Raw genomic sequence first — 23,483 nt, forward strand, 5'->3', positions numbered from 1 at the left:
CTGAACGGCTGAGGGAAGAGGGAGAAGTGACGGGTCCAGATTCATTATGATCCCAGCCTTCTAGGCAAGTTGATCATCTGCCCTAAATGCCCCACCATAGTGAGACAGGTTTAATGCAGATAACATCTGTCATTACGTGCCTAGCAAATGTCCAGCATTGTGTTTTTAAATACGTATTTAATCCTCCCAGCAAGTCCAGGAAGTAGGAACTATTATCCCATTTTCCAGATGGAGCAACTGATGCTCATCGCAGTGAAGGCAGCCGGGTGCCCAGCGGAGGAAGAGCCCCATTGGCGCCAGGCTTTAACCGCGGAGCTGCGGGTCCCTGCCATCAGGGGCACTCCCACCACCCAGCCTTGCCCTTTCACTGGCCTTAAACTAGCAATCAAGCACCTGCATCTCCCCGCCCTGCTGTGGAGGGGGAAGAATTGATGGGCATCACCACCACTCTGACCTCCCAGAGGGTGGGGCTGGTAGACCTGCAAAGGCTCATTATCAAGGTGATCTCTAGGCCTGGAGCATGCTACCTGGTTTTAGTCCAGGCTAACTGATTTAAGGAATTCTTACCTTATTTAACAGCCTGAGAAACAGGTTTGAGGAGAGAAAAGTCACCGAGTTTGGGTATAGAGACACTCCTCGAGAAATTTTCTCCAATAAATCTCTGGCTCCTAGTTGTAAAACGTGTGCACACCTGCTCTTTGCCCTTCAGTAATTAAGAGAAGGAACAGGAGCAGTAGTTGGGAGGGTCATTCCCACTGAGCCGATGAAGAAACAGGCTGGGCAGGGAAAGTGCCCTTTCAGGGGTGAAGGAGGTCAGGACCGAGCCAGGAGCCGGGACTGCTGGGCCTCTGTTCCTCCCCTTCACCTCCTGCAGCCAGACCTCAGGGGACTGACAACAGCTGGCTCCTGGGTGACCTGCGCTTGCTCTGATTCAGTTTCAGAAGTGACTTGCAGTGGATCCTCTTCTGTGCAGACTTGCCCTCCCTCATCCAAGAAGGCCCTCAGTATGTACCTTGATCTGGAACCTCAACCCCTTGCCAGCCGTGTGTCCCAAGCCTCTGCCTTTGCTGCGCTTAACGAGGAGGATTGACCCGGGAGGGTGGGACGAGTGGGTTCATTTCATCTCGGCAGCCCAGGGCAGGGTCCTGGGCACATGCACAGTAAACAGAGTTGGAACCAGTGAACAAGTGAGTGAATACATGCACCTGGTCCATTATTTCTAACTCTACTTTGGCAACTACTCATCCTGGAAACCCAGGTGACATCTCCCCCACCCTTCCTTCCCCTCATCTTCAGAACTTGCTCAGCCTCTCTGCCATGAAAGAGTATCAGGTCTCCCTACCTGGCCTTGGAGAGGGGAGGGGAACTCCCCCAGGCAGCCATCCTGTTTTCCACACTCCAGCTTCCAGGGCAGAGGGGGGCCAGTAAAGACCTGACTTAGGGATTGAGGGGCTGGGTCTGTCTCTTCTAGGTGTGGGCTGGTGGCCCTGTGGATGGCAGGCACTGTCTTGGTACCCCCCAGCGGCATTCCCTTGGAGAGACTCGTGCAGATGGCCGTGGAGAAAGGCTACACGGCCCAGGGAGAGATGTTCTCTGGTGAGTTGGGTGCAGAAAGGTCACAAGTCTGCCTTCTTCACCAGGAACGCACTGGAGGCTGGGTGAGACACTGCCAGGTGTGTGGGAGGACCGTCTTCCATTCTTCAGGCCCTTCCCCCCACCCAGTGTTACAAGGTAGACTCTGGAGCAAGGCTGTCTGGGTTCCCAGCCCAACTCTGCCACTTCCTACTACGTGGCCCTGGACCCTTACCCTCTCTCTGCTTTTCATGGTCACAATAAGGATTAGAAGCATCGATCCTCAGGGACCCCTTGACATGGTGAGGAGCACACAGTGATCCCTTGTTCTGTGTGTGCTCTGTCCCTGCAGTGGCCAACATGGGCCGGCTGGCTGAGGAGGCACTGGGCTGCCAAGTTGAGCTGCTCCGTGGGGGCCTGGGTGGTCCCAACAGAGGCCGTGTGCTGCAGCACCTTGTCTCTGGACATCCCTTGCTCATCCCGTATCCCAGGACAGGAAGGGAACAGGGCGGGGTGGAGAAGTGTGGGCCCTGGGGCCGCATCACAGCTTTGGCCTTAACCCCAGCATCAGCTACGATGAAGACTTCAACCATGAACCATGTCGGAGGAAGGGCTACAAGGCCCACTGGGCAGTGAGCACAGGTGGGTCCCCTCTCCTGTGTCCCTGTGCTCTCACCCTGGATCTCCCCAGCTCCCCCATCACCCCCCCCTCACATTCTCACCCTGGCACTGGCACCTCCCCAGTACTCCTCAAGACAGGACCTGGCAGGCAGCAGGTACCTCGGTGTCTGCCAACTGGGGTTCCTAAAAACAAGCTCAGTGTGCAGACTTTTGGATCAAACATTCTGGACCCCAAGCCCAGTCCTGCCACTTCCAGCTCTGACTCTGGGCTTCCATGTGCCAATCTAGAAATTGAAGTAACAGTAACACCCACCTCATAGGGCTGCCTCGTTGGCAGAGCATGGTGCCTGGCACGTTGCACAGCTCAGTAGGCATCAGCTGTGACTAGCATTGTCCTCATCCCACCGGCCTGGAAAAAAGGATGGATTTGTGTCCATCAGGTGGCCTGGATCAAGTCTCTGCTCACCCCCCTCCTGGCTCTGGCCTGAGAGCTCCACTCCCAGCGGCTCCCACCTGGACAGCGGGAGACGACTGGGTGACGATGTTTGCTCTGTTTAATGTCTCCTCTCCACCTCCGAGTGCTGACAGGCTGTAGAGGCAGGACTTAAAATGCCTGAAGCTCTGGAGCCAGACACACTGGCTCCAAGTCCCAGCCCAGCTGTGTGCCCGATGGCCCCCCTGACTTCTCTGTAGTGTTGAGGACTAGGCAGCACCTTCCCTGAAAGGCTGTGGAGGAAAACACAGTGAGCCCCAGCTCATCAAGGTTCAGCACCCCCTTGAAAGCCTCCCCCTCTCCTTGCAGGGGTCCTGTTGGGTGTTCAGGGTGTGCCAAGCCCCGGCTATGAGGAAGACCCTGAGCTGCCAGGCCTGTTTCACCCAGTGCCCAGCATGCCCCACCAACTACCATCCCTGCCAGAGGAAGGCTCGCTGGGAGCAGTCTACCTTCTTTCCAAGCAGGGCAAGAGTTGGCACTACCAGCTGTGGGACTATGACCAAGTCCAGGATAGCAACCTCCAGCTGACGGACTTCTCACCCTCTCGGGCCGCTGATGGCCGGGTGTATGTGGTTCCTGCTGGTGGGGTACGAGCTGGCCTCTGTGGCCAGGCCCTGCTCCTCAGACCATAGGACTCCAGCCCCTAGCCTGCTGCTGCCCTAAACTGGGGGTGATAGGGGCCAGACCCCAGCTTTTCCCTTTGTGTAACCACCCCAGGGTTTGGGCAGGATCTCTTGAGGACCTTCAGCCAGAGGTCCTTTTTGCAGGTCCCCCCGGCCATTCCATTCTTAAGCCTGGGCATCCTCCCAGCTCCTCCATCCCCAAGCCCATCCCCTCAGTATTGAGCACCTACTGTGTGGGCTGGGGTTAGAGCCAGAAGCAGGACAGACAAGTTCCCTCTTCCAGGGGAGACTGACAACAGCTCAGACCCTGCGTCCTGTCCACCCACCTGAATGTTGCATCCATTCATTTCACATTGGTGGTCACCCTCTTTTGAACCATGAACATCTCTCTGGACAGCTGCAAGAGCTTCACTGGGCTCCCTGCTGCCACCCAGGATCTTCACGTGTGGTCAGGGCTGAGGGAGCCCCCAAAAAGCAAACTAGTTCTCCAGAGAAACTTCTAGCAGCTTCTTGTTCCTCATAGAATAGGAATTAAACTCCCAGCCCCAGCTCACCTCTCCTTATCCCAGGCTGTTCTTCCTCACACTTCCTGCCACCAGCCACACTGACCTCTCAGGTCCCTGGTGCAACCCCACTGCAGCCCTCTGCTGACCGGAACTCAACTTCCCAGTGTGGGAGAGGAAGATACTTTCCCCTCAAGGTTCCTTCATCTCTTCTAATGAGGTTACATGAGACAGGTTAACAAGAAAGTAACCAAATTTAATACATACACATGGCAACCCCACATACATGAGAGATACCAAGTGTGAACAAAAGGGGCCACATGCTAACCTGACAAACTCTAGGAAGGCCTGCATGGCAGTCTTGCAAACTCAGAGACCTAAAGTAACCACAAGGATGGCCTGAAATTAACTTTAACTAAGAGCAATTATGGTAGGAAGCTATGTCCTAGGCAGGTATCTTCACTGACAAGGTCAACTTTTACTTTAACAGCCTATCTGTCTTTTTGCATCTATGATAACATATCCTTGAAATGTCAGGGTAACTTGTAACTTCCCTTTTTCCTGGACCCCTCAGGCCACAACCAAATGCCCTGGGTGCCAGGACAGGAGACCATACTTTCTTCATTGTTACTGTTATCATGTTGACTGTTAACTATCCTGCACCCACCTAAGTAGGTGTCTATCTTTTTCCTTTTTATCCAATCCCAGAGTTTTCCCTGCTTCGCTTTCCCCCGCCTCTCTAATCTATCACCAATGGATTTCATGTAACCCACCTACGTCCCCTCCTTTGAGTGCAATGCATAAAAATAGATGAAAAACTGCTATTCCCTGGAGCATTATCCCAATCCGTTGAAATTCTGCTTCCCAGCAATTGTCTACAGGTTGGCTCAAATAAACTCACACAAATTCTTTACAGGTTTGAATGTTTTTACCTTAAGACCAGACAGGGAAAATGAGGTATATATGTCATTCTGAGCTAAGGATAATCATGGGGCTTCAGAGGGAGCAAGGTCATTGCAGGATGATGAGAGCAGATGTTCAGCAATTAGAAGTTTACCCTGCCCTATAGATAGGTCAGAAAAGGTTATCTCAGTCTTTTTTTTTTTTTTTTTAAACATATTTCATTGATTTTCCACAGAGAGGAAGGGAGAGGGACAGAGAGTTAGAAACATCGATGAGAGAGAAACATCGATCAGCTGCCTCCTGCACACCCCCTACTGGGGATGTGCCCGCAATCAAGGCACATGCCCTTGACCGGAATCGAACCCGGGACCCTTGAGTCCGCAGGCTGACGCTCTGTCCGCTGAGCCAAACCGGCCACGGCGTTATCTCAGTCTTTATGGGCAAGACCTTGAATTCAAATTCTTCTAGGTAGTAAAGGGTGGATGGGGCAGAGGTTTCATTGAGCTTGTGGTGTCTTGGTTGCCCTAGCTCACAACAACCCACATACCACGGAGGCACATCTTGGGGTGACTTGGTCTGAACCCCTACACCATCTTGGCTTATTATCACTTCCTCAAGGAAGGTTCCCTCAGTCAGGGCTAAGCCCCTCCCCATCTCTGTTCTCCTTTAAAAACAAAGAAGAAATGTTTCCAAGAGCAGTTAAATGTGCCAGCCCCTTTACCTGTGTTAACTCATTAAATCCTCCAGTCCTATAAGGAAGGCACTAGGCCCTCCCCATTTTACAGATGGAGAGACTAAGGCTCGGAGGAGTGCAGTCACTGGCTTAAGGTCACATAGCTTAGCAAATGACAGGGTCAGGATTCAAATCAGGCAGTTAGTACTTACACAGATATAAACAGATAAGTAGATAGAGATTAGTTTCATGAATACCTGTTGCCTCCCCTCCGAAAGGGGAGGAACAGATCTGTGTTGATCACTGCTGTGTCTTCAGTACAAAGGGACTTTAGACTAGAGACTATGTAGTATAAGGATAGTGCTTTTTGTTTCTGTAGTGTAGTGTTTCTAACCAGAAGTGGGGAATCCTCCATCCCAGCCCTAATCCCTCTACCTGCACTTCCCTTCGCAGCCCTCACAGCGGGGACTGGCACTCCGTCTGGTAAACTGTCCGGGGAGGGCTCGGCACGTCTTGGTCACCACACATATCCTGCCTTATTCAGCAGAGTGAGGCACAGAGGAGGAGCTCAGGACCCTCCAAGCCTGCATCTGCCCCAGACCACAGTGATCACTGTCCTGAGCTTTGAGCCCACACTCGCCAGATTTTAAAAAAAAATCCCACAAAGTTGGCTTTGAATGTCCTGTTTATTAGGGGGTCGTCGGGGGAAGGCAGTGAAGCGATGTTGCCTCCAGTTCCCCAGCACTGCCCGTCTAACAACTACCTGTCTCTCTTGTATAAATAAGTATAAAGGTCCATAGAAAAGGAACATGCCTCCTGAGCCCTGGAAGACTACATTAGAGTTTTGACTCAGAAAGAGGGAGCTGCCTGTCCTCCCCAGCCCTGTGGGCCAGGAAGCCAGTTACAAGTACAGGAGGAGAGGGAAGGAAGAGGAGCTTTGGTTTGGACCAGGTTGGGAGCCTGGGGTCACAGCCAGCAGCCCCACCCACCCTGAGCCTCTGACACAAGCAGGGCACTTCCCACGCAAGGGCCAAGGGCCGCGGGGTGCAGGCCACCAAAGGAAGGTAATTCTGGTTCCGAGCCAGCTGCCCTGCCCCTCCACCTCCGTCAGCTGGGAGGAAGGAGACCTCACAGGGTAAGGGGAGGAAGTCCCAAAGTGAGATGGTGCCAGAGGAATGAGGTTGTGCTGGTCACAGGCTGGCACAGGATGTGGCGGTGGTTTTGGTCTGCAGGGGGTCAGCAGAGCTCTCCCAGGAGCAGGGAGGATCCCGCGGGGCCACGGAGGGCAGGACGGTGCACTGGGCTCTGCTCAGCAGCGTCAGCTCTCAGGCCGGTCCCACGGTGCCACACCCCTCTCAGAGCTGCTGTCAGCACCTGAAGGGCCCCCCAAAGAAGAGATGGGGCCATAATGCTCCCAGGCAGACAGCTCCTGCATTTGCTCACAAATAAGGTCTGGTTCTGGGGCACCACAGATGAAGCTGATTGGTCCCTGGCATCAGAGCCAGCCGGAGGGGGCTGACAAGGAGTAGTGATCGCAGTCATTCCTGTCGTGATAGGCATGTATCAGGCCTGTAGCCTACAGCATCTGAATGGTGTTTCAGGATGTATGGTTTAGTTGTGGCCTCCAGCAGCCCCTCTGGAACCTTCCTGGCTGGCCAGAGGACCCAGTCTGGTTCTGACCCATAGTGGGACCCAGCCACGTCATGTCCCCTCTCCAGTCCTTACAACCCCTGGATCATGAAAAGGCTGGGTGCTACTTGGTCTCCGAGGCCCTTCAGATCTTCCACACTGGGCTTGAGTGGTGTGCCACAACCTCTCCTGTCCCAGAGGTCAGTGCCTCCGTGGCTGAACTCTGGCCCCTGCACACCTCAGGGCTCCTCCAGCCAGCTGAGTACCATCCAATAAAGAATCCTCGCAAAGGCAAGCGGGTCAGCTCTGGGCCAGCCCCTGAAGAAGGCGGATCATGTTGTCCAGGCCCCAGAGGTAGCCGTCTTCACGATTACCCTCAGCCCAGGGCAGCCGGTGGTTGAGTGTCTGATGGTCAGGCAGAGCCATTGTCTTGCCAAAGTCGATCATCCAAACCTTGGCCAGGCCAGTGTGGTCATGCACAAAGAGAAGGGAGCTGCCCACCACCTGCAGGGAGGCAGACAGGAGGTTAGGGGCAAAGCAAGCATTGGCCAGGGTCTCCTCCCCAAGGTGCATCTGAGCAGGGTGGCTGAGTTCAAATCCTGACTCTGCTACTTATAGGCTGTTATGCCTTGGGTAGATGGCTTAACCTCTCTGCCTCTGCCTCCTGATATTCAAAGTGGGAATAATGGGATAATAGTACTATTTACCTGTAAGGTTGCTGTGCATATTACATGTATGAATTAATCATATAAAGCACTTAGAACACTTGCCAATATTGCAAATGCACAACAGATGTTAACTGGTATTGTTTTTCAAGCTGAGGCATAAACTTAAATGCCTGCAGGATCCTGAATGGATCAGAGAGCCCAGTGGGGACTAAGAAAGTAGATCATGCTTTCCACTTTCTAATTGCTGCTGATAATCCCAGGCAAGTGGCTTCCTTCCTCCAGGCCTCGGTTTCCTCATCTATAGAATGGGGGTGGTGGTCACAGCCCTACCTCCTGGGATCACTGACAGCATTCTATGATCTACACCAGTGGTCGGCAAACCGCGGCTCACCAACCACACGCGGCTCTTTGGCCCCTTGAGTGTGGCTCTTCCACAAAATACCACATACGGGCGCGCACAATACAGTGCGATTGAAACTTCGTGGCCCATGCACAGAAGTCGGTTTTCGGAAAGGAGATAGACGAAACAAGTATACAAGACGAGTGTGGATGGGAGAGTTGGAAAGGGTCGACCTCAGCGAACGTACCTCAATCAGATTGAGGACGTTTTTAGCAAAGGCCAGCTTAGGAGTACCCTAATTAAGTTAATAACAATGTACCTACCTATATAGTTTAAGTTTACAAAATTTGGCTCTCAAAAGAAATTTCAATCGTTGTACTGTTGATATTTGGCTCTGTTGACTAATGAGTTTACCGACCACTGATCTACACACTTATCAAGTGCCTGTGAGGTTGGGATGCAGCCTTCAGAGATGCTGGTTTTGTTTTTCTAATGAGAAATAGCAGTTTTCTTGCCTTCATCTAACTCCACATTTATACACCCTTCCCTTTTCCTAACCGATTGCAAACTGCACTCTCCCCAGGGAACCTAGATGATGGGGCAGGTGAGTGAGCACCTGTGAGGAGAAGCAGATGCTGCCCCGCTCTGGACGGCTGTTTGGTGAGCGGCCCAGTGTTGCCACATCTCCCAATGTGCCAGGGGAAACTGGAAACCCTGATTTTGGTGGGAAGGCCCACATTTTAAATGTTGGCAACTCATCTTTTAAAATGTAAAGTCACGCCCTAGCTGGTTTGGCTCAGTGGATAGAGCATTGGCCTGGGGACTGAAGGGTGTAAGGTTTGATTCTGGTCAAGGGCACATGCCCGGGTTGCATGCTAGATACCCAGTAGGGATCGTGCAGGAGGCAGCTGATCAATGATTCTCTTTCACCATTGATGTTTATCTCTCTCCCTCTCCCTTCCTCTCCAAAATCAATAAAAATATATTTTTTTAAAAAGTTAAGTCACCAAGTGGGTAAAACCAAACACCAGGACAGATGAGATGGGCTCCCCAGGCCTCCTCTTTGCGACTTGTGTGTAAAGCCCAAAGGCAGTGACAATGACAATGAGAGTATTGTTTGATAAGAGACGTGACAGTAACAGCTGGCACATACTGAAGGTTTACTATGGGCTGCACTTTTCCTGTATTAATCCACTTAACCTTCATGTTGTGTAGGAGGCAGGCACTCTGTAATCCCATCCTGCAGGTCAGTAGACAGACCTGCAGAACTGGGGTCCAAACCGAGGCCAGCCTGATTCCAAGATCAGGGCTCTCCCAGAAGTTAGTGATAGCCAGGGGAAGGTGAGAGGGCTTGGGCGTGGGGAGGGAAGAGCTTGGACAGAGGGGAGGAGAGGATGTCACCCACTAGACTTTCTGAGACAGCCCCAAAGAGGTGAACGCTTCCAAAGAGACAGGCTTTGGGGGGGTGGGGCACTGAACAAAGAATGCAGGTAACAATAATTGTAAGTAATTATGATTATAAAGTAATTGTAAGAGCTAGGGGTTAAATGTGCTTTTATGCTCCAAATGGTGTTCAACAGTTGCCAGTCTCACACCCGTAAGGAAGCAGCCCAGTAAGGAAGAGATTGTTCCTCCCTATCTTAGGAGGCAACTGAGGCCTGAGAGGTCACACAGCAGAGCCAGCCTCATCCCAGGCCGCCTGATTGCAGTCCAAGCTCCTAGCTGTCCCACCTCCTTGAAACCCCTTGTGCTGCCTACTCTGAAAAGGCAAACCCCAAAACATAGGTCTCCTTTTAAATTGCTTTAGCTTAATTCTGCCAGTGATTTCTCCTCAACCCACCCCCACCTCACACATATACACTCTGCTCCCCTGGGGGCCGGGGCTCACACCTCATGGGTCTTGAAGAAGGGGGAGTTCTCCAGAGCTTCTCGGAGTTCTTCTAGGCGTGCCACATACTTTCTCTGTTTGAGAGGGAGAGTTTCTTGGTTAGCACAGGGACTTTGGGGGTCCTTAACCACCTTGAGATCTGACCTTGTCCCATACCCGGCCAGGATGGAAAAAGGGGAGCCCTGGGGGAAATGGGAGAGGAGGTTGGAAATATAGGGGTGGCACAGACAGGGTAAGGTTAGTAGGTTACATGAATACCCATAACTCCCAGCAGCTCCTCCCATAAAGAGGTGGAGTCTGTTACTCTCTAATCTAGGCTTCGTCATGACTTGCTCTGGCCAATTGAACATGGCAGAAATGAGGGTGTCTCAGCCATCAAGAGGCCTTGCATTTTCGTTTGTTCTCTTGGCCACCAGCTTCCACTGTGAGAACAGCCCAGACTGGCCTGCTGGGTCATTAGAAACAAGGGGAGGAGTCATCATCTGAGGCTACCGGACACAGGAGCAGGCAATCCTAGAAATCCAGCTCTGGCCAAGCCACCCGCTGACCCAGAGGATGAGCAACACCAGCCAGTACCAGCCAACCTCAGCCCTAAGCAAACACGGGGGCAACAATGATGGTGGTGGCCCTGAACTGCTAAGTTTGGGACATGGGTGTCCCACTCACCAGGATTCCATGGTTCCCATCTACAAAGTCCTCCAACACCTTTGTCACTTGCTCCAGCTCCTGTGTCTTCTTGAAGTTGGTGTTGCAGGTCCCATCGGCTTTCTGCAGGACAAAGATTGAAGGCCCAGTGTCATAACTTGCCTTCCCATGCCCAATACCAACCAGCCCCAGGCACTTCCTGGGGCCACCTGCCTGCCTCCACATTCATCTGCTGTTCAGCAGAAGCCAGCCACCTGCCCAGGTCAGATCAACCCAGCCCCAAGTCACACTCCTGAGCAGCTAGTCCTTCCAAGTCTAACCTGAACCCCCTAGTTGAACCAGTCTAGCCAGATGTGCTCTGGAGGACGGTAAATCTGGCTTTGAATTGTGACTCTACTACTTCCTAGCTGGATGGCTTTAAGCAAGTCACTTTACCTGTCAACCTCAGTTTCCTCATCTAGGAAATGGGAATTGTGCTAAAAATGGTGGGAATAGAAGAGATTGGATGTATAGGATGCATAGCACAGTGCCTGGCACATAGTAAGCAAGCACTCAATAAATGAGACTGCCCTAATCGGTTTGGATCAGTGGACAGAGCATCAGCCTGAGGACTGAAAGGTCCCAGGTTCAATTCCGGTCAAGGGCATATACCTTGGTTGCAGGCACATCCCCAGTGGGAGGTGTGCAGGAGGCAGCTGATCGATGTTTCTCTCTCATCGATGTTTCTAACTCTATCCCTCACCCTTCCTCTCTGTAAAAAATCAAAATATATTTTAAAAAATAAAATAAATAAATGAGACTAATATTATTTTTTATCTCTGAGAGGACCACTTGAGTCATACTGTCATGCTGTGCCAGGTACCAGGTGAGCCCTGCTAACATGGAGGTAACAGGACAGACACAGTCAGATGAGGGAGACAGATATTGAATAAGAGCATCACAAAGGGAAATAAGAATAATGAAGGAGTACAGGGAGTTATGAGGAGGTAAGGAGGAAGTAAAAAGACAGAAAAATGACTGGAAGCCAACTGGGGGAACAGTAGAGGGAAGAACCGCCCTGTCAGAGGGAACAGCATGTGCGGAGGCTCTGTGGCAGGGGAGCAGGACCCTTTCAAGGAAATGAAGCTTCACTGTGGCCTGAAGGAGGAAGAGAGGGATGAGAAATGAGGCTAGACGATGGAGGGTTCTAGGGAGCCATTGGAAGGTTTCGAATAGGAAAATGACACACCCAGATCTATCTGGGGAGGCCATGGGGAGGCAGACACTCTCAAAAATTGCTGGTGGAATGCACAATGATACAACACGTATGGAAGGGGATCGGCAATCTCTAGCAACATTCCCAATGCATTTCATCATTGACCCAGTTGTCCTGCTTCTGGGAATCTAGTCTACAGCTAAATCTTCATGCTTGCAAAATGTCTCGCATTCAAAGTGATCCATTGAGGCGTTGTTTGTAATGACATAAAATGGAAGCAACCCGGGTGGCCATCTATAGGGGACTATGGCACATCCACAAAAAGCTATTACAGTTCAAGAAAGAAAGAAAAGAAAGAGGATACTCTCTATGGAACAATATGGGAGTTATCTAGGACTATGCCACCTTTTGTGTAAAGAAGGGTGGAATTTTTAGGATATGCAATTGCATTTGTCTGCATTTGCAGGAAGAAAAATAGGAAACTTATAAAGTGATTCTCTGTGAGTAGGTGGGAGGTGGAGGGACAGAATGGGAAGGACAGCCACAGGGTCAGCAGAGAGATTTCCTCTGCACACCCTTTTATAACATAATTTTGACTTTTGAATGGTGTGACTACTTATTTAAAAAATTAGATTTAATTTACAAAAAGAAAAAAAGGAAGGAAGGAAGAAAAGAGAAAAATCTTTCTCCATAAGGGGGAAAAGGATTGCTCCAGCTGCTGTGTTGGACGATGGATCAGAGGAGGCTGAGGCAGGAGAAGACAGGGCGATGGGGAGGAAAGAAGATGGAATCGAGATGCTCAGGCAGAGGGATAAACAAAACTTGGTCACTGATGGATGTGGGGGTGAGAGAAGCAGGACCTCTCCTAGCCCCATCTTTTCATCTTCTGCAGTCTGCTACTCTTTTTCCAGATCTCGCTTCTTTCCAGTTTTCCCTGACACCCGTGTCCCTGAGAAGCCCTGCCTAGATATAGTCCTCTAGTGATAGGCTAGCAACTCCTGGACCTCACCTTGATGCCCTCAATGCGGAAGCCCAGGGTGGAGGTCGAGCTCACAGTCTCCCTCCACTGCATATAGCGGGGCTTGGTGACCGCACCCTGGGCATGCTCTTCAGGGGTGGGGGCCCTGGGGTCCACAGCCACCATCTTCTCATACATGTCCTTGCGGGGCCGGGGCCGTTCTCGAGCCTTCACCAGCTCCTCCTCCAGGTAGGTCCTGGGACACAGAGGATGTGACAAAATAGGCATTTTTGAAACACAAAGCGCTCCCTGGCCAAGTGTGGCTCTGTTGGTTGGTCATTCTACCATGCACCAAAAGGTTGCTGGTTTGATTCTTGGTCAGGACACCTGCCCAGGTTGTGGACTGGATCTCCAGTAGGGGGCATGCAGGAGGCAGCCATCATCAATGTTTCCATCATCGATGTTTCTTTCTCTCTCCCTCTCCCTTCCTCTTTATAAAAACCAATAAAAATATATTAGAAAAACAACACCAACACAAAGCTACTAACCATAATGAAAAAAGTTGACAAACTGGACTAAATTAAAAGTATTCTCCTTATCAAAAGACAGTAGTAAGAGAGTGAAATGGGAGGTTGGAGAATGTGCGGGTAGGTGTGTGTATATTTCCAACAAAGGACTTGTATCCAGAACATATAAAGAATTACAAAGAGCCCTAACCAGTTTGGCTCAGTGGATAGAGCGTCAGCCTTCAGACTGAAGGGTCCCGGGTTCGATTCTGGTCAAGGGCATGTACCTTGGTTGCGAGCACATCTCCAGTAGGGGGTGTGCAGGAGGCAGCTGATCGATGTTTCTTTCTCACTGATATTCCTAACTCTCTATCCCTCTCCCTTCCTCTCTGTAAAAAATCAATAAAATATATCTTTAAAAAGAGAAGAATTACAAATAAAAAAGAAAAAGAATTACAAGTCAAAAAGAAAATGATAGCCCAACAGAAAAATGGGCAAAGTATTCAAACAGGCACCTTTCAAATGGCCAATCAACACTCTTCTTTGGTCATCAAACAAATAGAAATAAAACCATAAAGTGTTGGTGAGAAGATGGAATAACTGGAACTCTCACACACTGCTGGAGGTACAACTACTTTAAAGGCTAACTTGGCACTAACTTAAAAAATGCCCACCCCTGCCCTGACTGGTGTGGCTTAGTGGATGGAGCATCAGCCCACACACCAAATGGTCTTGGGTTCGATTCCCGGTCAAGGGCATGTACCTAGGTTGCAGGTTCAATGATCCCAGGTCCCAGTCAGGGCACTGCGGGAGGCAACCAATCAATGTTTCTTCTATTTCTCTCTCTCTCTCTCTCTCTCTCTCTCTCTCTCTCTCTCTCTCTCTCGCTTTCTCGCTCTCTCTCTCTCTCTCTCCATTACTCTCTCTCTAAAAATTAGAAAAATTAATGGGGGGGGAAATGCCCACCCCTGACCCTCCACCTCTGCCTCAGGGCTGTCCCTGACCCCACCTGCTGCCCATCTTGCAGTCCATGATGGAGGGGCCCTCGAAGTCCGCCAAGAGATCTTCCATCTGGTTGAAGGCCTGGTCATCCCTTTGCACCACACCATAGTAGGTTGGCACAAAAGGCCGCAGGGGGTCGTTCATCAGCTGCTCCAGGCTGCGCTGCTCACACTGACAGAAACGCTTTAGAATCCGACCATCCTCTCCCGCCTGGAAGTTCCCTAGGAGAGGCACAGTCAATGAGCATCAGAAACTGTATCAGCAAGAGAATCCCCCATCTTCTGCATGTATCAGACCCTGGACAGTGTCATTTTGCCTGGCAGTTCTGCAGCACTTTCTCTCCGTCCCTGCAATTCTCAAAATCGTGGCCAGGGGTCGCAAGGAAAGAGCCTATTTCTGCTCTTTGATTAGACAAAGTCCTCTTCACAGCAGATCGTGTCCTCATTTGTTTTGTAATTTGGTACTATATGCTCACAATAAACTGTGAGAATTTTTGTGAGATCTGAGTCCAGAACCTGACTCTCCAGAGCAGATATGCATTTGCTTCTGCCTGGAGTCCCAGAGTGCCAACAACTGGGGCCTATTTAAGTTAATTTACAAATCTAGCATTTCTTGGACCATGCAGATACTTAGTATAGATTAGAATTACAATTCTTACTGAGGCAGATTGTATTTTCAGGTTATATTTTCCAAAGATGGTACAATAATAGTTCCTGTCCCACATACTCTTCTAGAATTTTGCCAATCTCCAGGAAGAAGTGGAATCTCATTCTTCTCCCCTTGAATCTTGGAGGGCTTAATGGCAGAAGCAACACTGTGTGACCTCATAGTCTAGGTCAGTGATCGACAAACTGCGGCTTGGCAAACCGCGGCTCGCAAGCCACATGTGGCTCTTTAGCCCCTTGAGTGTGGCTCTTCCACAAAATACCGGCTCTTCCACAAAATACCAACTTCTGTGCATGGGCCACAAAGTTTCAATCGCACTGTACGTGCACGCCCGCACGTGGTATTTTGTGGAAGAGCCACACTCAAAGGGCCAAAGAGCTGCATGTGGCTCGTGAGCTGCGGTTTGCCGACCACGGTGTAGGTCATGTAAGGAGATGCAACTTCCACTTTGTTGGCAGAGACACTTTGCCGTCCTGAGCTGTCATGTAAAAACTTTTGTTTCTCGCCCTGTCTGGTTTGGCTCAGTGAACAGAGCATTGACCTGTGGACTGAAGGGTCCCAGGTTCGATTCCAGTCAGGGGCATATGCCCGGGTTATGGGCTCAATCCCCAGTAGGGGGTGTGCAGGAGGCAGCCGATCAATGATTCTCTCTCATCATTGATGTTCCTATGTCTCTCTCCCTTACCTTTCCTCTCTGAAATAAATAAAAATATATTAAAATGAACTTAAAAAAACACACAAAAAACTTTTGCTTCTCAAGGCCACCATACTGTGAGGAAGCCCAAGCAGCTACGTGAAGAAGCCACAATCAGGCTTTCCAGCCAGGAGTCCCAACCGAGACCCAGCCAATAGTCAATATCAATTGCCAGGCCTGTGAGTGAGTAACCCTCCAAGTTTCCAGCTTGCAGCCTTCAAGCTGTCCTAGCTGAGTGCCCAGATATCACAGAGCAGCAACAAGCCACCCCTGCCATGCCCTGTCTGAATTCCCAACCCCAAAACCTATGAGTGTAATAACATGATACTTTTATTTCACTAATTTTTTAACTACCACTAAATTTTGAGTTTTGTGGGTTTTTGAGTTATTTTAGACTCAGTAATAGTAACTAGAACACATATTGATGGCAAGCCTGTGTTTACAGTTTTAGGGGGGCCTTGCCTTTTCTCCAACTCAGCTCTAAGGATGAAAAGGCAGATGAGTTCTCTTACTGTCTTTCTTTGATGCTGGGTAAGGTTTGTTTAATCAAGCCCACTACCCAATTTTGTAAATAAAGTCTTATTGGAACACAGGCACACATATTTATGTATTATCTATGGCTGAGTTCATGCAGCCACCATAAAGTTGAGTAGTTTACTTACTATCTAGACCAGGGGTGGGCAAACTTTTTGACTCGAGGGCCACAATGGGTTCTTAAACTGGACCGGAGGGCCGGAACAAAAGTGTGGATGGAGTGTTTGTGTGAACTAATATAAATTAGTGTTTGTGAACTAATATAAATTCAACATCATTACATAAAAGGGTACGGTCTTTTTTTTTTTTAGTTTTATTCATTTCAAACGGGCCGAATCTGGCCCGCGGGCCGTAGTTTGCCCAGGGCTGATCTAAACCTTTACCAAAAATGTTATAGGCATATGCTAGGCATTGTGCTAGGCCCTGGGAAGAAACCATTATAACTGGTGTTTACTGAGGGCCTCCTAAGCTCTGGACATGGGGCAAGGACAGGGAATGATCATTTCCATACGTGAGGGGCTTGTGTTTCAGTCTCAACATACATTTTTATTTTAACCCTTCAGTTAACTCGGCAAGGGAGGGACAATTATCTCTATGTTACAGATGAGGAAACTGGGCCCAGCGAAGGAAAGTAACTTGCCCAGGGTCACTCACAAATAAAGAGGATTTAAGTCGAGGCCCACTTGTCCCCAGGGTCAAGGACACACACACACACCAACCAACATTGGGATAACAGGGAACAGCCCTCAGCTCTGATGTATCGATCGCCCAGCCCAGACCTAAGCACTTCCAATAACACCCCCATGAGATGGGGCTGTCACCAAGCCCATTTCACAGATGGGGAAACTGAACTACAGGGAGTCGCTCTGGAGCTTTCTGTCCCCAGTCAGGCGGCGTCTCTGCCCAGCCTTGTCTGGCCCCTGCCCTCCACCACCCCCTGCTCTCACCAGCATGTCCGGACAGCTGGACCCAAGGGTAGTGTTTTCGGAAGGAGACCACGAAGGGCGAATACTTCAGAACTGTCTTCAGCTTCTTCCAGGATTTATTCTGTGTGGGGCAGAGCAGCGTGGGGTCAGGACTGAGGCCGAGAAGGGAAGGGGACGCAGATATTGCCATGAAGGGAATGAAGGTGGACCTGGGACTTTCCAAGGTCCAGGTTCTTCCTGAGATCAATGCCCCCAAGATGGCTGGGGCGAGCCAAGCCCACTTACTCCAATAATCACAATATCCCTCAAAGGCCTCCACAAAGGTGGGGAAGAGTCCCTTTCCATTTCTTCCTGTCATCACTCCCTTTGTATCTGTGTCTCTCTGTCCTCCAGAGTAAAGATAGGCCTATCTTTGTTGCAGTACCAAGCAACCCCCAGGCCTCCCCCAACATACGTACACACACCAAAAACTCGGAAGCCTCATTGCTGTTCAAAAACCAAATGAGACTTTAACAGAGAAAATGACAGAGGCAGGGCTTGATGAACGGAGGCCACATCACAGAGAGAAGACACAGACAGATGACAAAGTGATGACAGAGACAGAGAGACGTGGACAAAGACTGCAGCAGTCATGAGCTGCTCACCAACAGCTTCAGCCCTCCCCCTCACAGGCACATTCCTGCCCTCCTTTTTTTTTTTTTTTTAATTGATTTCAGAGAGGAAGGGAGAGGGAGAGAGAGAGATAGAAACATCAACGATGAGAGAGAATCATTGATCGGCTGCCTCCTACACACCCCACACTGGGGATCACACGCAACCCGGGCATGTGCCTTGGCTGAGAATCAAACCGTGACCTCCTGGTTCATAGACAGATACTCAATCACTGAGCCACACTGGACGTGCTGTCCCTGCCCTCTGTGTGTGTGTGTGTGTGTGTGTGTGTGTGTGTGTGTGTGTGTGTCCCTGCCCTCTTGAACTTAGAGTTTTTGACTTGCTGTGGCCAATGAAATATGAGCAGAAGTGTCACTTTTGGGTGGAAGCCTTAAAGCCACTGTGTGACTCTCTATGTTCTTTTCCCTGTTGTAGAAAGAGTGGAAAGAAAACGGGGACTTCCTCAGCCCCCTCACCCACCACTGACTATGGTCAACATGAAGGATGAACAAAAATAATCCTTTGTTTCTCCAAATCACTAAGTTTTGGGTTGTCTGTTACTACAGCAAATCCTGACCTATCCTGAATAACACAGAGACGGACAGAGTTACTAGAAGACACAGAAAGGGAGACAGATACACAGTAATGGCAGAGAAAGAAAAAGACAGAAGCAGGGAACAGAGAGAAAGAGAGAGTAATAGAAAACCAGAGAAGCAAACAGTTGTGCTCTTTATTTGTGAGTGACCCTGGGCAAGTTACCTTCCCTCGCTGGGCCCAGTTTCCTCATCTGTAACATGGAGATAGTTGTATCATGTTGCCTCAACTAAGCGCTTCTTGAGACTGTGTATCTGATTCCCTTGTGCGCGCACACACACAAATGCATTCTTTGCTCCAAGCCCACAGCAGACCCTTAGCAAGTATTGGGAGAATGGATCATCTCCAGAGAGGCTGTGTGCTCATCCCTCCTATCCCCCACCATCCCAGGGTCAAGGGCATGCTCTCTCCCATCCCTCAGAGCCCAGCTCCCTGTCAGACATCTAATTGAGGTGGGAAGGTCAGCAGAGTCAGGGTGCTGGACTGCAGGATTCAGGAAGACCTATTCCCTACCCCCTACCCCCTCCAGTTCGCAGGAGTGGAGAGGAGGTGATTCATAAAGGTTCCTGTTTACTAAGCACCTGGAACATTCCAGGCATAATGACAAAGACTCAGTGTGCCATAACCTACTTAATCCTAAACATACAACCCCAGGAGAATTCTTGACTCTGTTACAGAGGAAGAAACAAAGGCTCAGAGGGATGTAGTCACTTGCCTAAAACACACAGTTCTTTCTACCTCTGGTCTGACCCTCCTCTGACCTGGGCTTGGGGTGAGCCAAGCCCACTTACTCCAGTAATTACAAGATCCCCCAAAGGCCTGTCTGCAACCCTGCTAACAAGCTCTGAGGGCAGGGGCTGGGGTTGTAGTGATTATGACTGCGTCCCAGCCCATGGCCTGGCACACAACAGGCGCTCCAAAAATGTTGCTTGGATTGAAGGAGGTTGGTTGCAACCATTTATTTTTATTTTTTTAAATCATAAGCAGGTTTCGTATCTTCTCTCTTTTTTCTTAGATCTGATGGCGAATCTGAGCTTTCTCAGATGGTTTCCTGATGGTCTCAGCTCATATGCCCTCCTCCAGGAAGCCCTCTCTGATACCCCAGGTCTAGCCAGTCACCTCCTCTGGACTCCCACAACCCTCTGGGCTTCCTCCATCCCAGCCCTGACCACTCTAAGCTGACACAACCTGGTGGAGGGGTTTGTCCCCTTCATGGCCCTGGGAGCTCCATGAGGCGTGTCTTGATCACTGCTGTGTCCCCCACAAAGCCACCACAGGGCCTGCCACATTGTAGAGGCTCAGGGACTGTTTTTGTCTGATTAGGAGGATGGAATGGATGTGAAAAGGGAGGAGGGAGGAAAAGAAGAAAGTAGTTGGACTTTAAGGTCAGATGGGATTTCAAAATGAAGAGAGAAGGAAGCAAGGGTATTTTGCGCAGCAGGAACAGCTTGAGCAATGAGTGGAGGCAGGATGGCGGCAGGGTGTTCGAGGAACAGTGTGTACTTCGGCTTTGTTACAGCAGGAGGTGGGGGGAGAAGGGAAGCTGAACATGGGAAGGAGCCTGGAGACAGGAAGCTCTGAACACAGTACTGAACTGATCGCTATCAGGAAGGCCCTGGGGAGCCTTCAGAGGCACTGGAGCAGACAAAGTTCAAAAGTTGATCAGAGGTGAGCCATGGAGGAAGATTCTGGAAGGATGAGAAAAAGGTGGAGACAGGAGACCTGGAGGAAAGTAAATTATGGAGGATCCACACGCCGCAGGGGTTAAAATAACTGTTTTAGCATTGGCTAACATGGCTCAGTGGTGAGAGCGTTGGCCTGGGCACCAGAGGGTCTCAGGTTCCATTCCTGGTCAAGGGCATGTACCTGGGTTGCAGGTTTGATCCCCACCCCTGGTCAAGGCATGTACAGGAGGCAACCGATCCATGTGTCAATCTCGGATTGATGTTTCTTTCTCTCCTCTCACTCTCTCCCCTTTCACTCTCTCTAAAAATCAATGGAAAAATATCCTCACTCCTTGGGTGAGGATTAAAATAAATAAATAAAAATAACTGGGTTTTAAACTCAGCCAGAATTGAGTTAAAATCCTCAGTTCTGGCTCCAACTAGACTTGGCCAACCTAAGCAAGTGACTTCACCACTCTAGGCCTCAGTTTCCTGATCTGTAAAATGGAAATAATAATAATCCCAATCTTATAGTGCTGTTATAGGGATTCAGAGTTAACACATAGCCCGGCCAGCATGGCTCAGTGGTTGAGCATCAACCTATGAACCAGGAGGTCACAATTAAATTCATGGTCAGGCTCAAACCCCCGTAGTGGGCATAGAGGAGGCAGCCAATCAATGATTCTCTCTCATCGATGTTTCTATCTCTCCCTCTCCTTCTCTCTTCCTCTCTTAAAAAAGAGTTAACACATATAAAGCACTTAGAAAAGTGCCTGTATTTAGTAAGGGTCTGAATCTCAGCTCTGTGTCTTCCAACGTGTGTGACTTTAGACAAGTGTCTTTGACCTCTCTGTGCCTCAGTTTCCTCATCTATAAAATGAGATGAGAAGAGCATTTACCTCCTAGGGCTGCTGTATGAGAATTAAATGAGTTAATACGAGCAAGCTTACCATAGCGCTGGGCATGAATGGGGGTTTTTTTCACCCTCTTCCGGCTCAGCTGTTCTAAGATGCCAGAGGTGAGAGTAGGCAGAGGGAACAGCAGTGGCAGACAGCCCATGGGTCAACTCCTTTGCTCTGGCAGAGGCAGGCTGAGGCAGGTCTGTCTGTCACATCTGTGGCCACATGTGTGAGCACGTACTTCGGGGAGGCATGTGGGGTGAGGAGGGTGAGGGTGGACTCCAGCCATGGGCCCCCGAACAATGGGACTTCCAAGTGGGTGGACCCATGGGAGGCTCTCACACCTGACTCTTTGCTGACTCTCCTGAACCTGCCCTGCCAGCCCTCCTGATTCATCAGCAGAGAGCCGCACCCAAGCTGGGGGTGAGGGTGAAGGATGTAAACAAGAATCTGCCAGGGGCCCCCTGGGGAGCTGGTGGACAATGGGGAGACTAAAGGGTCCCTGGCTAGGTTGGGGGGGTGTCCCTGGGCATTTTGGGTTTACACAGCCCTTTGAGAATTTAATAAAAGCTGAGTGGGGGCTCACTCCCTATAAAAGTGAGTGAGCTTAGGGTGGTAAAGTTTCAGGACACCTTAAGACAGCCACAGGCTGCAGACTAAGAAATGTGGGGTAGAAAGTGCACCTTTTGCCCCCCTATACTATTGCTGTTCAGATTTTGGGGTCACACATCACAGATCAGAGGATCCAACAGAAGTCATGGACCCTTGCTGAAAAATGTGCACACACACACACACACAGAGACTCACACCATCATATGATTCCTGGGCATAAGTCAGCCACTGGCTGTCCATTTGAGACTTCAGGGCTGTAGGCAGTGGATGAAGGGGGAAGGGGAGACAGTGGGTGAGAGGGTGAGAGGGTGAGAGGATTAGGAGGCGGGTCCCTGCAGAGGGTTAGTAACCCAGCTGTCAGAGGGAGAGGGTAAATGGATGGAAGAAGTATCTGGAGATGAAATTGCTGATAGGTGCTAGAGAACTTCTCAAAGCAAAGGCAGGGGAATGAAGGGTTTGGAGGGATGTGGCTTAAGGGCAGGATGGGTCCCACTCACCCCAGACCTGTCCTCAGGGTCGCTGGCACCTCCGCCCCCGGCCACCACGTCATCCTCAGACTCGTCGAAAGAGGAGGCGGAGGAGAAGCCTCCACTGCCCACCTCAACCCGGGACGGGAGTCCCACTGGCTGAGCCTCAGGCTCAGGGGTTTCAGGAGTGATGATGAGGCGGGGCACAGGGGTCAGGGAGTTATACCCCAGGTGAGAGTACAGGTGAGTCAGCAACTGCCCAGGTTCTGGTTCCGCTAATGGGCCGTCTTGGTTGGGCTCCCCCAAAAAGTAGTCTGTCCCAGGCTCTGTCTGGGGTCCATGAGTATCTTGTGTCTGTGCATCCTCAGCGCCAGGCTGTGTCCAGGAGCCGTCAGCAGCTTGCTGTGTGGGGAAACCGTGGGTGCCAGCCTGTCTCCAGGCGGTTTCGGTATCCTGTTGTATCTGGGAGCCATCAGTGTGAGACGCTGTGCAGGGGCCTTCGGGGTCCTGTTGTGTCCTGGGGCCATCCATGCATAGCTCCCGCCAGGCCCCCTCCGGCTGCGTCTGAAGGCCAGAGCTCTTCTGGTGGGTCCGGGGGTTATCCGTCCAGGGCTTGGACCCCTCGGGCTGGGTCTGTGGCCCATGTATTTCTGACTCGGTCCAGGCCCCATCAACGCTTGCTTGTGTCCAGAGTCTGGCCCTCTGTGGCCGAGACTGGAGGCCGGGCCTGCGTGGATCCGTGCAAAATCCACCCGTGCCAGGCTCCTCCGTCCAGGGGCCGGGTGTCTCCAGCTCTGACCAGTGGCTGCTCCTTTCTGGATGTGTCCGGGGGCTGGACCTGTCTGGCTCCGTCTTTGGACTCGGCCGCTCTGTCTCCGCTCCGAGGCCGGCTGCTTCAGGCTCAGTCTGTCTGTCTGTCCCCCATTCAGGCTCGAGGCTGGCCTTCTCGCATTCAGAGTGGAGGCAGGACCTCCCCATGAGCTGTGCCCATTCCAGTGTCCCAAACTATGATGGATCCCTCAGAAGCAGCTGCTCCCATGGGAAAGCTGTGTTCATCACTCAAAGACTAACATACGTTCAAAAAGGACCGGCACGGGCAGCGTCTCATGCCCGCTCGCTTAGTTCGGACTTCGGCCCAACCCAGTCCCTCCTGGCCCTTTAAATCCCAAGAGGGGTGTGGCGGGGGAGCCCCGACTCGCGGTTCCGGCCCGCGGATCTCCAGTCCACACAGTGGTTAACCGATACTCCACCTCCGGGGAAGCCCGCGGCCCCGCCCACAGGACGTGGCGTAGGGGGGCGGGGCCTCGCCTGTCCCCGCCCTCCTCCCCTGAAGGGGTGGGTTCCCAGCGCCGCGAGCTCGTCCCGGTAAAGTGTAGGCCCCCGGAGGTCCTGCTTGCCAGGCAGTGGGGTCCCTCCCTAGGACGCCGCGACTGATCTAACCCCCCTACACTTTAAGTGGCCAGTTAAGCCGCCGATAGCTCTCGGGGACGAGTCCAGCAGCGTGCTCCTTCACGCACGCAGGGCATACGTTCCAGAGACTTGGGGATCCCAGGGATG

The 23,483-nt window shown here is 51.0% G+C and overlaps 2 protein-coding genes across 2 annotated transcripts; one reads left to right on the forward strand and one right to left on the reverse strand.

Moving 5' to 3' along the window:
- Positions 1-228: 228 nt before the first annotated feature.
- Positions 229-3,829, forward strand: LOC102758810 (chromosome unknown open reading frame, human C19orf54). Its single transcript, XM_006759209.1, has 6 exons — positions 229-266; positions 936-1,004; positions 1,472-1,596; positions 1,925-2,054; positions 2,144-2,214; positions 2,996-3,829. The coding sequence occupies exons 1-6, from the start codon at positions 229-231 to the stop codon at positions 3,316-3,318; spliced, it is 756 nt and encodes a 251-aa protein (XP_006759272.1). The 3' UTR covers positions 3,319-3,829.
- Positions 3,830-6,055: 2,226 nt separating this feature from the next.
- ITPKC (inositol-trisphosphate 3-kinase C) lies at positions 6,056-22,904 on the reverse strand. Its single transcript, XM_006759210.2, has 7 exons — positions 21,957-22,904; positions 17,061-17,160; positions 14,227-14,440; positions 12,763-12,967; positions 10,580-10,681; positions 9,916-9,987; positions 6,056-7,521 (listed from the first exon to the last, which is right to left on the reverse strand). Exons 1-7 carry the CDS (start codon positions 22,902-22,904, stop codon positions 7,318-7,320), a joined length of 1,845 nt encoding a protein of 614 aa, XP_006759273.1. The 3' UTR covers positions 6,056-7,317.
- Between the last annotated feature and the right edge of the window lie 579 nt (positions 22,905-23,483).

This window comes from Myotis davidii, unplaced genomic scaffold, assembly GCF_000327345.1.
Source record: "Myotis davidii unplaced genomic scaffold, ASM32734v1 scaffold736, whole genome shotgun sequence".
Taxonomy (NCBI): Eukaryota; Metazoa; Chordata; class Mammalia; order Chiroptera; family Vespertilionidae; genus Myotis; species Myotis davidii.

What these genes read in the sequence shown, in the direction of transcription:
- LOC102758810 (XM_006759209.1), top strand. Translation starts at nt 229, where the DNA reads ATGGAGCAACTGATGCTCATCGCAGTGAAGGCAGCCGG. An exon ending in ATCGCAGTGAAGGCAGCCGG is followed by an intron (nt 267 to 935) that starts GTGCCCAGCGGA and finishes GCTCTGATTCAG; the next exon opens with TTTCAGAAGTGACTTGCAGT. An exon ending in CTCATCCAAGAAGGCCCTCA is followed by an intron (nt 1,005 to 1,471) that starts GTATGTACCTTG and finishes TGTCTCTTCTAG; the next exon opens with GTGTGGGCTGGTGGCCCTGT.
- ITPKC (XM_006759210.2), bottom strand. Translation starts at nt 22,904, where the DNA reads ATGGGGAGGTCCTGCCTCCACTCTGAATGCGAGAAGGCCAGCCTCGAG. An exon ending in CCAGCTGTCCGGACATGCTG is followed by an intron (nt 14,441 to 17,060) that starts GTGAGAGCAGGG and finishes TGCCTCTCCTAG; the next exon opens with GGAACTTCCAGGCGGGAGAG. An exon ending in ATGGGAACCATGGAATCCTG is followed by an intron (nt 9,988 to 10,579) that starts GTGAGTGGGACA and finishes CCTCTCAAACAG; the next exon opens with AGAAAGTATGTGGCACGCCT.